The 14,332-nt window shown below is 34.8% G+C and overlaps 1 protein-coding gene across 1 annotated transcript in view; it reads left to right on the top strand.

Moving 5' to 3' along the window:
• Positions 1-14,332, top strand: part of NBEA (neurobeachin) — a 373,019-nt gene that overhangs the window by 287,820 nt on the left and 70,867 nt on the right. The window contains 2 exon segments of the mRNA XM_031061401.1: positions 3,387-3,499; positions 12,552-12,692. Coding sequence (XP_030917261.1) covers positions 3,387-3,499; positions 12,552-12,692 — 254 coding nt within the window.

The raw sequence follows: 14,332 nt of genomic DNA, 5'->3' as shown, positions 1-14,332 counted from the left end.
TAAACAATATTTTGCTGTCATTAACATTTTCACCAAGGAATTGCAGTTATAATTTCTTTGTCAGCTGTCTCTAGCTCACTTTACCTTAGAAACTAAAGTGCCATATAAAAACATTAAATTGGATGGTTTAATTAAAAAGTTTTTTTTTTTTTAATGAAGAAACATATCCAGTATTTCTAAGATCTCATTTACTATGCCTCATTTTTATTGTTCAAGTAGATTAGTGTCACAGGGCTTGCGATATTTAATATTCAGCCTTTAATATTAATCTCTGTAAGCCTACTTGAGGGGAAATCTGAAGGCTCTGAAAAGGTGTAGGGACTACCAATAGTCGTACAGGTTTATGTTCTATATTTATTTAGCTAAAGAAAGGACCAAATAATTCTTGTTGGAAGCAGCAGACAATTGATGAGATGGCTAAGTATATTCATCTGCTGACTTTTCTCTGAAAATAATCAATTGTGAAGCCAGAACAGATCAAGGCAGCATTTCTAATAAAGTGAAACCACTAATATTTATGCATGTTTAGAATTAGGGATTTGTAATCCCATTATAGGCCTAGATCACTGTCCTCCACTCAGACAAGTACAGATGTGTGGTCTTACCTTGTAGGTTTGGTCTCCTTTCACAATTTAAATTAGGTTCATGTTCTCAAGTCAGCTTTATTTGTTGATATTAAGAAGGAAATTGTTGAATTGAAAAAAATAAATTGCTAACTTTTTATTAAACTAATTAAGAGCTATTCTTAGTAGTTATTATCTTCATAAATAAAACATATTTTATAAAAATTGAAGAAGGAGAGAAGAGAATATTTTAGTTTTTTTCACAAGTCTTATATTTACCAAATACATAATCTTAAAAGCTTCATTATTTGCAACTTATCCTGCCTAAGCTGAGAGAGAAGCTGCAATAATTTCTCACTGTGAGGTAAAAAAGAGGAGTTGCTGCAGTGTTCTGACATGGAGCTAATGTCACATGATAATTTCTTCATGTGTCTGTACTACAAGTAACCCCTCAGCAAAATAGCCAGCAAGGCTCGGGATTACTTTTTCCTTTTCCTTTTTCCTATGATTTTCCTGCATGGAATGGGAACAAACAGTCAAAATCTTGTTGACTGAATATTGACATTGAATTGATATGAAATGAATGAAATAAATACCAAAATTAAATGAAATCACAATATGAAAAAATCTCAATTTCAAAATAAAACATAATTTTGTATGGCCCTACATTTCCTTTCAAAATTTTGCAAAAGGACGTTCTCACTTTTTAAATACTTCTCTAAAATGGTTACAGTTGAAGATTTTTATTACTGTGAGCTCTTTTCCATACAAATTTTGATTCTGCAGAATCTTCATTTTTGCTTATGCTTGTAATAGACTGCAGTCCCCCCCTTTGCTTATGCTTTGTAATAGACTACAATCCTCTCAGTCATTCTCTTCCTGGATCTCAAAGGTCTTTTAATCTGCTCTCTGCATAAGCACAAATGTCTTTCTATTGTGAAAGCTTTTGCATGCTCTTCTGCTAACTTATTTAAAGATTCTGATGGTGAGTAAACATTTATTGTATGAAGCAATAGTTTTATAGAGGCCTTATTTTAAAGCACCCTAAATTTAATAATCTCCAGAAACTTTACAAGTCATATGCAATTAAACCCTTGCCAAAGAAGAAAATAATATTCTGATTTGAAGGATGTAGAAAATTAGGCAGATTTGTCTTCCTTCAAACATATAGAGCACCCTCCCAAAAGTCTAAAAGAATAAATATTCTAGCAGAGCATACCTTTCCTTTTCCTCCCTTACAAGGATAAATTCTGGTATACTTCTTGATATAGTTGTTTGACACATTCTTGTTCTGTCCAAGAGTTGTTTTGCATACATTCATTCATTCATTCATTTATTCATTCATTCATTCATTCATTCATTCACTGTTAATGTTAAAGAAGAAGTGGTTCTGTTTCTATCCATCTTTATTTGTGTATGTAGTGTGCGGTATTGGAATTGCTTGCTTGACAAAGTGATATTTGCACCTTATTTTTTTTTTTGCATTCTTGTGAACATCTATGTTTTCAGAGTGTAAAAATGAGGATGCACAATTATTAAGAATATGCACTTCTCCTGTATTCAGTGAAACTATGTACAAAATAAAAACATGCTTTTTGTTCATCAACTTCTGTTGAAAAAATAAGGTATTTGTAGAGCAGTGAAAGTTTCACATTAAATTAAAGCAGAACTGATTTTTTTTTGGAGAATTGCAACTGCTACTCAGAACAAGGAAGCCTGTGTTTTCCTGTGCCGGGTGTTGTACCCCAGGAATCTGTCCAGAATCTGGAAGGAAGCAGTTAGTGAGACAGGGCTGTAAATCTGCTGCAGGACTGGGAATTGTTAACCTGGATTATTTCAGTCTGCTAATTATATTATATAAATACACACACACATATATTTATGACCTGGTTTTGTTTTTTAAGACTTATGTTGCATATTATGTGCTTCTCACTATAGCAATAGGATGGACAGTTCTGTACTAAGAAATTTAATTTGTCTTATCACTGAAATGTTAGATTCTGCTAAATACTAGAGAATACAAAAATTAACAGTCTTTCCTAAGCATGCTTTTCTTTGTGATGAATTGATAATTTTTATGAAATATGCCGTTGCATAATATATATAACTTCATTGCAGTTGAAGATTGTTCTTTTGAAATCATATCTATACACGGGTTTTTGCCCATTTGAGCTGCTGGGATGATAGCAGTGTTTCTTTCATGATTGAAGAGAGTGGCCTGGGGTAGTCAGCTCTGTCTTTTACATGAGAGAACTGGTTTTTTTAATTTTAAATGTGATTAAAAAATAGTGTTATCGCAAACATGACTTTCATCGCTTTGATTCCACAGTTGCCATGGAATCTCACCATTTCTTCAGTGAAGAACCATAGGGAATGATGGATTAGCAGGGACTATCTAGGATAGACCTAGATTTGCAAACCTCAAATTTACCTCCTTGCTGTTTGGAGTCTCATTTTATCTTTGCCAGCTATGATACTTCATGAAGTTGCTAGGAAATAATAGACTAGTTATTTTGAATTTCTACATTCATGCTATAAAAATATCTTAATGGACATAAAAAAGAAGGTCTTTATTGGCATATGGTGCATTTTAGTTGATCTTAAAAGATACTGTGTTTTTTATATTATTTCAGTTTGTGTGTTGACTTCTGGTTCAAGATAAGTGCACCTAAATGGCTGCATTTGTCAGGAAGATTTATACCTGGCTCTGTCAAAGTGGTGGGAACTGGGAACGTGTGATGCAAGAAATGTAACCACTACGTTTTTTTCTAGCTGGACAAGTGGACACTGTTTCCTAATTCTTAAAACTTTCTTTTTCAATAGGACGAACATACAATGATCTGAACCAATACCCTGTATTTCCGTGGGTTTTAACAAACTATGAGTCTGAAGAGTTAGATCTGACCCTTCCAGGGAACTTCAGAGATCTATCAAAGGTATGCTTCATTCTTGTTAAAGAACAGTAAGCCAGCCCTTTTAGAAAGACATTTTGTTTTATATTTATAGTCTGGTTAAGTAAGGTCTTTATCATAAACTCAATAAAAGTCTGAAATAGACGTTTCTATTTTAGAACTATTTTATACTGAATCTCTATATTATGCTGCTTCCATGTCCCTGACTTATCTGATTCCAAATCTGCAACTCCTCTGTACCTTCTGACTTACGGAACAGGAGTGCCTCAGACCACTTGATCTCACTAATTATGCCTCTTTGTTTGTAAAAGCTGATCCTTTGGAAGGGAGGAAGTAAAAAGCTTGGACTAATATTTCACTGTATTTTGCAGTGACTAGAATAGTAATATAGTATCAGCATCTTCTTTTGATTTAGTTAATAAAGGGGTATTTTTTATTTTAGATCCTGGAGTATATGATCCTTATTGTTATTTGTTGGGGTTTTTTCTGTCCAAGCTGATTTGGGCACTTAATGCTTTACAAAAAAAAATAAAAAATCCTAGTGTTTTTCTTTCTCTAATGGCACCACATTGTGATCAATACCCAGCTCTGGTACTCTGTTTGTGTTAACAGACTGCAGAGAAGGTCTGTTCTAGCCAAGCATAGCAGAAACATATGGAGAGGCGCTACTTTTGGTCAGCTAAAATAAAGACAATTAAAAAAGAGTCTTGAAACTGGGCTGTGGGAAGTACCATTCCATTAAGAAAGTGTGTGCACTCTCTTGCCAGTGAAGGTGGCAAGATAGTGCATAGTCCTGTAACATCCCCAGTGTGAGGTTTCTGTTGTCTGGTATGTCAGCTTTCTTGCACCCTTACCACAGCTCCGCAGCCAAGAGGGGGAAGTTGCTTGTACAAATTGAGTGAGGCTCAAAACCACAGGAAGCTGTCACTCATTGCCTTTAGGAGTGAGGCTGGAGAGGAGAAAATGACCCCCAAGGCCTGTTCTGCAGTCCTGTGCTGCAGACCCTACATTCCCTTCTGCTGCTGGGCAGACATGAGTGTTTCTGGGGTTTGTGCTTTAAGTCTGGATTTCTTTCCTCCTCTCCCTGCAAGCACACATCCTGGGGAGCAACGGAGACATCCTGCCCTGGATATTTGACAGTTTCATCTCTGCTGGAAAGCGTGTGCTTGCAGTACCTCCAGATGTGTTGTAACCATTCCTGGAAGCCGGCTTTTGTAAGACGTCCAAAATAATTTGAGTAGGATTTGAATTCATAATAGTGGATAGAGACACCTAAGCTTACACTCCTTTTTTTTTCTTAGACAAATAAAAAAGTAAATAAGCAAATAAACCCAGAATTTACAGTACATTCACAGTATGCCTCAAAAGGAAATAAATTGCTTGATACTTCCGTTAGGTTATGTAAAACTTCTGACCTTTCACAGTATTATAGGTATGTTTCACAAATGTGTTTTTCAGTTCTGTAACACCATTGAAATCTGTGCCAAGAACAATCAAAGATCCACAGACATGACTTAAAAAAAGACCTGTGATCATTTTACACTGGCTTGTTCCCTAGCATGTATAAAAGTAGTGCTGGTTTAGAGTTGTTCAGAAAGATAAACCTTTCATTAAGGTGCTTACACTTTTCAAAATCTCTCAAACTCACTTTCTGGATGTACTAATAGTGCTGGATGTGGTGAAGTGCAACAAGATTAGACAGTGCCTCGTGAGTCCTTCTCTAGGTATTTAGTTTGGTTCAATCCAAATTTTTATAGTGATCTACTAAAATATGTAATTGCTAGAGGAAGCAGTGTGATAGCTGAATAGATGGATTTTCCTCATGAGTTAGTAAAGACTCATTATAGAATTAGTGCATGTATAGCTTAAGTATCACTGTGCTGTTATTAGCGCTCTCCTCAAAATCAAGTCCATGACTATTTATTTTTCATCAAGAGTCCATGCAATGTGCATATTTTCTTGCCAATTTGAAAACTTACCAAAAGCTATCAGTGGTTTCCTCTGGAATAACTAGGGTTATGATCACTGAAAAGCCTGCGCAGAACTAGTCAATGGAAATGACCTTTCCTTTCTGGCAATATCTGGGCTCCATTTATCCCATGGATGTATGAGGAAACACGTGTGAAATCTGTAAAGTGTTGTGGAATACCTCAGGATAAAAGGGTTGTAATTGTCAATTTTTTGCAGTGCTCATTATGAAAATATCTGATAGATTTCATTTCACCATGGCTGTAAAAGGAAAAGTAGGTTAATGATTTATTTTAAAATGCAGTGGCCGTTTAGTATGTAATGTTTGATTTGGGTTGTTCAGCATTAGTTTCGTCCTGCTTCAATTTTTGCATTATCTGTAAAAATCTTAAAAATTCAAATGTCTCTGAGGCATTACCTTCTCAATTTTGTTTTCATTTTCGATATTGTCCTGTATCTATGGGTTCCTTCTTTTTTTCTCTCATGGAGATGAATCCTGAGTAGCCTGGTGTTTAAAAGCAGGAGTGAGTAATTTATTGGAAACATTGAAAGTGATTGTGCTAGCAAGACTCAGACAGATCTCTGGGGCAGGCCCACTCAGTATCCTTTCCACGGGGAGCAACTTCCTTCTGTCAGAGTTTGCCCTGCAATGGAGACATGTTCCTGCAGATCTGATTGCAGATCAGAACCTCCAGCTAAACTGTTGATAGATAAAATCTCCCTTGTCAGTTTCTGACCTTCTGTCTCCCTGTAAATTTTGCCCTTCTTAGTTTCACAAAGCCTCTGTCCTTGCTATTTAGCAATTAATAGTCCTCAAAAAATCTTTTGCAATTATTTAGAATTTTAACAATATTGCACGTATGGTAAAAGCCCACAAAAGCAATGAAATTTAAAGAGAAGTCACCTACCTGCTTTGTTTTCTTGGTTTAAAATAGTTTCTGTAGTTAAATGTAGGTGCTGAATCTAGCTTTTAAAAAATGTTTTGTGTATTCTTGCTCAAAGTTCATACAATAATCCAGTGTCAGTTCTGATAATTAAGTACAAAATTTTTCAAATTTTTTGTTTGGCTTCCAGGCTTTCTGTATAAAATATAATACCCCACCTTTGTGATATCACAACTCCTAGGTGAACACGCATATCAAATGCATTTCATATGATTTTTCGAGATGAGATTAGGGGTGTTTGTCTTGCTTAGGATGTCAGTAATGGAGTAAAACATGGGCTTTTGCATTTAGTCCAAACTTAAATATTTACATTCGTGCAAAGCCATCTTGAACATGTAGCTTGTCCTTTCCTTCCATTCCATTTCATTCTGGTTTTATGTGGCACTCCTTATTGTGGTATTTTTACATCCAGATGTTGCTTGTTCTCTCAGAGCAATTATGTTTAAACATTAGTCTGAAAATTCCTCTGTCCTTTTTCTTTTATGTGTTTGGAAATTCTGTTCTAAAAGCTTTTTTTTTTTTTTTCTTTTTACATACAGTTATAGATTTAAAACCAGGGTTCATGGGCATGGAATGTGCCAGAGCAGTGGGATATATTGGACCTCTCATTTGATTAGACAGTGTAGGTTCAGGTTTTATTCATTACATATACAAGGTTAAAGGTTATATTTATTGTTTGACAGGATCAAAAGCTAATGAAAGAGGCTGTCATAGATACATAGATTATCTTTTCTGTATCAAACCATCAGGTGATCTGCTTATTTTCTTCTTTGTTGAGATTTCCTTTGGAAGAATACTTAGGATATTAAACAGTAGTCCAGGAAACACGTACACAGCTCTTACTATAAAGAGATTTTTTGTGAGGTTCAAGTCACTTAAAATGTGGTATGGTTTGTTTGTATAAAATTGTATGACTTTTACTCCTAAATTATAGTGAATGCATGGTTTTGACATGCTGCATTGTCCCTGCTCATTAAAGTGTAAACGGGAATTTCTCCTCATTTACTTCCAGTCATACATTCTGTTAAATAAAATGATTTCTTCACCAGGCAAAGTAATACTAATATTGACATGTGTATGAAACATCACACACCCCTTCATTGAGTGGAAAAAATTATGTTTTGTTAATATAGAAGGTGTTTGACTGATGGGTGGTGATAAGCATAACCACTTTTCCTTATTACTGTGCCATTTCAAGAAAAGGAAGTGATAAAGCCCCAAGGCTTCTAAATGTAATAATGCAAATGAACACATCCAAGTGTGAATATTTCAAGGCAACCACACTTAATACTTCCAAAAATGTATATGCTGTGGAATGGAGTTTATGAGCTTATTAAGAGCTCTTAGTTGGAAAAATGAAATAATTTTCTGTAAAATTAAACTTCTCTCTTTATCACATGCAACTCTTCCATCAGCAGAAAACTACACATAATTAAAGCCACACAATTAAACATGTGTTTTTCTTAAATAAACAGTTCATTTACTGAGTGAAACTCTGGTACTATGAATCTGTGAATGCTCTTATAGTTGCTATTGTTGATATCTGCTTTTCATATTAAGATGCTGAAGAAAAATCTGTTTACTAATTTGGATGCAAATGCAATTTATTTTTAAGTTTAAAGTATTGTCCTAAGACATCCTATTTATAGGTTGTTTTTCATGCTACATTCAGTTCTGCTGTCATGAGAGAATATAGTTCTATTTGGCAAACAAATAGATTTTACATGAACTACCATAACACATCCAGTGGATGTAAACACTAGATAAAAGGTGTATTGACAATATATATATTGATTTGTTCAAAGGCCAGATATCTAAAGAGATTAGCCAGGTAAAAAAAGAAAGACTTAGTAGTGTGTTTTTAATGTTACAGTAAATACTTGCCTTATTTTTAAATGGAAGAAAGAAACATAAAATAAACTGAAGCAACAAGTTTTAGTACATCAAAACTGAAGTGGCTGAATAGGCATTGTCATACAGTGACCTGTTCTGTTTGTTTGGAGTAAAGAATATCTTATGAAACCATTATGTGGGAAGTTAATTCTATTTAATATGAGTTCTTACAGAGACAATTTTGCAATAAAAAGACAAATGATGTCTTTTTATTTGGAAAAAGCATTTTATAAAACATTATGAACTTTTTAAATAATGTTCAGAACAATTTATTTTATTCAAATTCAGCTTCTGTCTTTGTCTTATGGTTAAGATATGGACTGAGACAGTATATAGATTGAGCTTTGCCTTTGTATTGTTTGGGCAAGACATTTTAATCAGTACACACACCAACAGAATCTCGGTCAAATGGAAATAATATTATTTTCTTCCATTATGTAAAGTTACAGGGATTGATCCATAAATAAAATTTAACTGCATTTTATAGCCATGATATTAGATTAAAACTGAGGTAGTTGACCTTCTGGGCTGAGAATGGTATAGTAAAGCCATGAAAAGTGACCAAAATTCCATATATCCTACACATTTCACAAGAAACATGAGAAACTACTATGACTGTAGAACTTGTTATCTAATAGGACCTGCACCTCATCAGAGTAAAATTGGGTTAGCTGTTAGTTTATGCAACTGAGATTTAAGGTGTTTACAGAAATATTTTGTCTTTACTGAAGGACGATCTCCTACCATTACCCTGGTTAACAGCATTTTCCCACATGGATGTTAAAATAACACTAAAGAAGCCAGGGGCAGACATTGCAGAATTTACTCCCTGCTATTTTATTTATGGAGGGTTTTTTTGCTTTCAGAAAATGCCTGGTCTTTTGGTATACAGAAGAAAGAAAGAGAGATTTGAGCACTTTCCATTAGCATTTTCAATGTGCATGGTTTCCTGAATCTGGAAAGATGTCCTTTACATTAATGTGCAGAGAGACGGTTCACATCAATGTCTCCATGCCTGCACAGAGAAGGGAGATCAGGTGTTTCTTGTATTTCTTCACCACAGGCCAGAGATAACTTATGTAAGGCTGAAGTAGAAGCTGCAGAGTTGTGTAAGCACGGGCAGCTCCCAGCTCTCTTCCCCAGGCAGTGCTGCATTGAGACACTTGTGCCACTTCTGGGATCTCAGTTGTCTCTGCACGAACAGGGCCATGTTTGCACCCTAACCCCTCTAGGGCAGCTTGGGGACTTCCAGCTCACCTTCCTATTGCAAACTAGAGACATACCTAAGCAGTCTCCTCATGGACACTATAAAGGCTTGTGGAATGAGAGAAATTAACCCATGTCTCCCAAATCCCAGGCTGTCAGACAGATCACTAGTTCATCCCATCCAGGATCTGTCCTGAGAAGTTGAGGCGAGACTTAATAGCTGAAGACAAGCTCTTCCTTCCTCCCTCCCTCCCTCCCTCCCTCTCTCTCAGGAAAGGACCCCAAAAACGATTCTTCCCAGAGATTTTCCCATGAAAATTGCAGTGTCATGCAAGAACAGAAATGACTCATTGGTATTTCACTTAAAGATTCCATTTTATTCAGATGATGTTTTGTGCATTTCAGGATTTTTCTAAAGTAATTGAAAGGGGAAAAAAAACGTAATGGCTCTGAAAAGAATATTGTATGACGGTAATCCAGAATACAGATTTTCAGGTTTATCATTTAGTACAATTAATCATATATGTTCTGAATGTAGATTATTTTAGGTACTTGTACAGGCATTTTAATAAGAAAATGGGAATTCCTGATCTTACATCATTATATCTTTTATCTTTTAAATTGAAATAACTTCTCTTACTGAACAACCTAGAAAACGTTTGCATTAGTGTTTTATGACTTTAAAAATTATTGTGAAATTGTTGAGAGAAATAACCTTTTTATTAAATATAACAATATTATATTAAAAATATTATTTAAAAGTACTGATGAAACCACCATTAAAATTTTACTAGTCTATAAAATAAAATACCTCATAATTATTTTGAACATCAGTTATACCTCACAGGCCTTGTTACTATAGTCAATTTACAGTAAATAATGAAAACACATCGCTTATTTGATGGAAGACTTCTAATCAGCATCAACTGTGTTTTGAAAGGCCAGGAGTTTTCTATATTTTCAATCTTGTGTTAATCATCATACTCATTCTCCACTGTGCCTTCAAACCTATATATAAAATAATATGGTGACAGATGACATTTCTGTCTTCCATAGCCTCAGAATTCACTGCAGCATAGGATAAGATGCACCTTTGTAGTGGAGGGAAGAGGTATTCTCAGGGTGTTTCTCCATTACCAAATACAATCTCACCAATTTGTCTGCTATTTTGTGTCCCCTTCTCAGAGGGGGTGAACATTTCATTTCAACAGACTACAGTGTGAATTACTGCTTTAGCTCTTGAAATGTGCAGTTGGGACTGGAATTTTTTCTGCCAGAGAAGTGGATGCACAGTACCTTAATAAGGGTGGTGTCAGCAGTTTCCATCCAGCCCCCAAAGCAACTCAAAGCCTGATATAATTTAGCAAAGTGCACATATATCTGCACAGTTTGTCAGTCTAATGGGAAAAGAATGTCTCTTTCAAGGAGCTGTTGAACAACCATTTTTATGTAATGATAACTTAAAGGCTGTAATACTGCCAGTGTGTTTCCTGACACTGGCAGGATGTCTAACAAAACCAAGTATAACAAAAATGCAAATATTTATTTTTTCCTGTTGCCAGTATTTGAGAAATGAGCCTGGAAAGTGTTAGGGAATGGCTCATACTTCTCTTTCAAGAATGTTTTGTGAGGTCTTTCAGTGCAGTCTGCACCAGATAACACCAATCCTTTGGGATTACTCAATCATTTTACACATATGAGAAAACTATAAACATCTCCATGACACAGCAAAGTATTAAGCATCCAGAGTGCTAAATGTGAAAAATACCGAAATCATAATGTTTTAAAATGTAAAGGTTCACCAAAGACTGCTATTTCAAAACAAGCTCTAAATCAGAAAATATCGTGTTCTATGTCAGCCATCTCAAAAAACACAGCAGTGCTGAAAGAATAAAATACTTGCAGCTTTAAATTTTAGTTACATATCTAGTGTAGTGAAACACAGAGATTTGACCTACTGATATTTCCTTTCCAAATTACTTTGGATTTTAATTCAGTAGAAAAATTGTGCAGTGCAATAAAATGTGAAAATACTGCTAGCATTTGGTCAAACTCCTTGCCTATATATATATTTTTAATACCCTTAATAATATCAATTCTAATTAAACTTAGATTAATGCAAATAAAGTAATAATTTCAAATAAGTTTACAATAAGTTTAAATAATTATTTGGTGTGGAAGTGTGCTCTCCTCTAAGTATTGAACTCTGGGTGTTTGGTTAATTTTTACTGTAAAAGCTAAAACCTGTATTTTCTTTGTCCAAGTAACTTTTGCATCATACAGTAACAAATACTTTTTGCAAAAGCTTCTGAGATAAAGAGGGTTGAAAATCATAAAAAGCTTGTATTCCTCAAGTAACCACATCAAAACCAATAGTTCCTACTACTGTCTTACATCTCTTTTGTTTTTCACCTAATTTGTATAGATTGTCCTTTAAATTCGCTCAGAATGGACTTTGAATTTGTGAATAATTTCCACATTCTATTGTTTTCAAGCACAAAGCTTGTTTGCTTTGTTCAGTAAAACGTGGCTTTGTTCAGTCAGAAAGTACACCCAGTCCTGAGGACTATGCATGGTTTTTAAGTATTTCTGCTTAGGATCACCAGACACCATCAGCAGTTCCGCGTGAAATCTTTTCATCATGAACCGCGCATTACAAAGTATCCTGTGCAAGCAAAAGTCAGTTTTCATTAGCTGTGTGATTATGGTGAATGGCAGCAACAGAAATATTAGTTTGGCCTCAATGCATTTTAAATGCAGTTTTAGAAGTCTATTTCCAGAAGAATGTTACTGAACTAATTGGGAAACAACTTATACTTCAAGAAGGTCCTGAAAGTTTGCAGATGTGGATCACTTATATTTGTCAGTTAAAATAAGGAAACTCATAAGACTTTTAGTACACAAAGCCTTTGAAAATAAATTCTAAGCTTACAGCAATCTCAGGGGTTACTACAGCATGGAATGTGTTTGGTTGCAGAGTCTCCTGTGCAGTGAATCTTAAAGCAGAATTAACTTATGCCATATCAGACAGCTGATAATAAATTTGACCTTTTATCACTTTGCAGCCTATTGGTGCTTTGAACCCAAAGAGAGCTGTCTTCTATGCAGAACGGTATGAGACATGGGAAGATGATCAGACTCCACCTTATCATTATAACACCCACTACTCTACATCTACTTCTACCTTGGCTTGGCTTGTTCGTATTGTAAGTATTTCTGGATCCTGGTTTTCATGGATATCTTTATTTGCAGCATCTCTTCTGTCACCACTGTTTTGTTTTTTTTTCTTTTTTTTAATGAAAGCACCTTTCTATTTAAATCTCATTGTTCTTCCCTACCCTAAAATCTCAGAAATTGTCTTGATATACTCATCTGTAGTGATCAAGGGGTCCTTCCTACCCAAACAATCCAAAATGAATTTAAACATAAAATTGTGGTGGTATTAGGATGTATACAATGAGAAAAAATGCATCTAAAATGAAATCCACCCCCCAAAAAATACCTCAAGACAGAAATCTGATACTGCTCATATTCATTTATTATTTTCAGCTAGGGACAGATCCATGCAACATTAAAAAAAAAGCCTTTTGTAAGAACATTAAACTGTCACATTTAGAGGGGAATTCTATAACCAGTTTTTATTAAAGCAACATTGAATAATATTTTATTAGTAAATGAACTATGCTTCTAAACTAATGAACATCCCTACAGTTTTCAGAAATGTAGAAATGTGTATTCTAACTTCAAACTGTTATGTCAGTACTGAAAACCTCATGCTTCTATGACCAAAACCACATCTAAGGAAGGGGACCAAACTTCAAAGATAGAATGAATCTGAATTCAGTGTATGTGTTATCACAATTACCTACAGAATAAAGAGTGTTGATGTGACACTGAAGGTTTCACAGAGAAACCTGAATTAATGAAAAATTGGATGACAGTGTAATTACTTAAGTTAAAGTACACCCTGCCAATAAAAATCTGTTGCATAAGATGTATTCTAAGCATGTTTTACATACAACAAAGCAAAACAGAGCCGCACAAAGCTTGATAATCATGTTTTCACTCATCTCAGCTTCCCTTAGACATGTTCATTTTTTTCTGCTCAGAAGGGAATTCATGTGTCTGTGAGTTCAGGATATACTTCTTAAACCATGGGAAACTAAGTGTTGATTACACTCCTGTGTTGGGTGACCACTGTATTCCTTTTAAATGTTGCTAAATTATTCATCTACTGAATACATTTTATGGTACACTTTGTTGCCTTAAAGTAGATTAAAACCAGTAGTTTTATTTGGATGTTTGTCTATTAATTTTGGCTGCTGTACAGCAAAAGATCCCCTCTTGCTAGTCAGCAAATTCTCAGCGCTGAAAGTCCGGTTACAGGCTGAATGTACAACACACCAAAGAGTATTCATTTCCTATTATTAGGTTAATTCAATGCCATTTTTACTACTGTCCTTTGTGTAATACTGTAGATGCTCTTGCTCTCTTTGTGTTCTCACCTAAAAGAGCAAGAGAACAAAGTCTTTGTCTTGATGGGCTTGCAATATAGACCTTACAAATTACATTTGTTAGAGCAAACAATATATGTGAGGATAGAACGCAGAAGTGGAAACCACTGATACCCAAATAAGAGGTTGCCAATGAAAAGGTGAAAACAACAGATAGCTTAAATATAGGGACACTCATAAACAGGTATTTTAAAGATTATTTAAATATGATTGACCAGCAAAGAAAAGCAATCTCAAATGGAAGTAGACAACAGAAGAGAAAGAAGAAATCCAGGGAAAATTTGAACCTCAGAAAAGGAAAAAAAAATATAATATGGTAAGACTGGATAAGA

This window comes from Geospiza fortis, unplaced genomic scaffold, assembly GCF_000277835.1.
Source record: "Geospiza fortis unplaced genomic scaffold, GeoFor_1.0 scaffold181, whole genome shotgun sequence".
In the NCBI taxonomy this organism is placed as follows: Eukaryota; Metazoa; Chordata; class Aves; order Passeriformes; family Thraupidae; genus Geospiza; species Geospiza fortis.
This window is presented reverse-complemented; position numbering and strand designations above follow the sequence as displayed.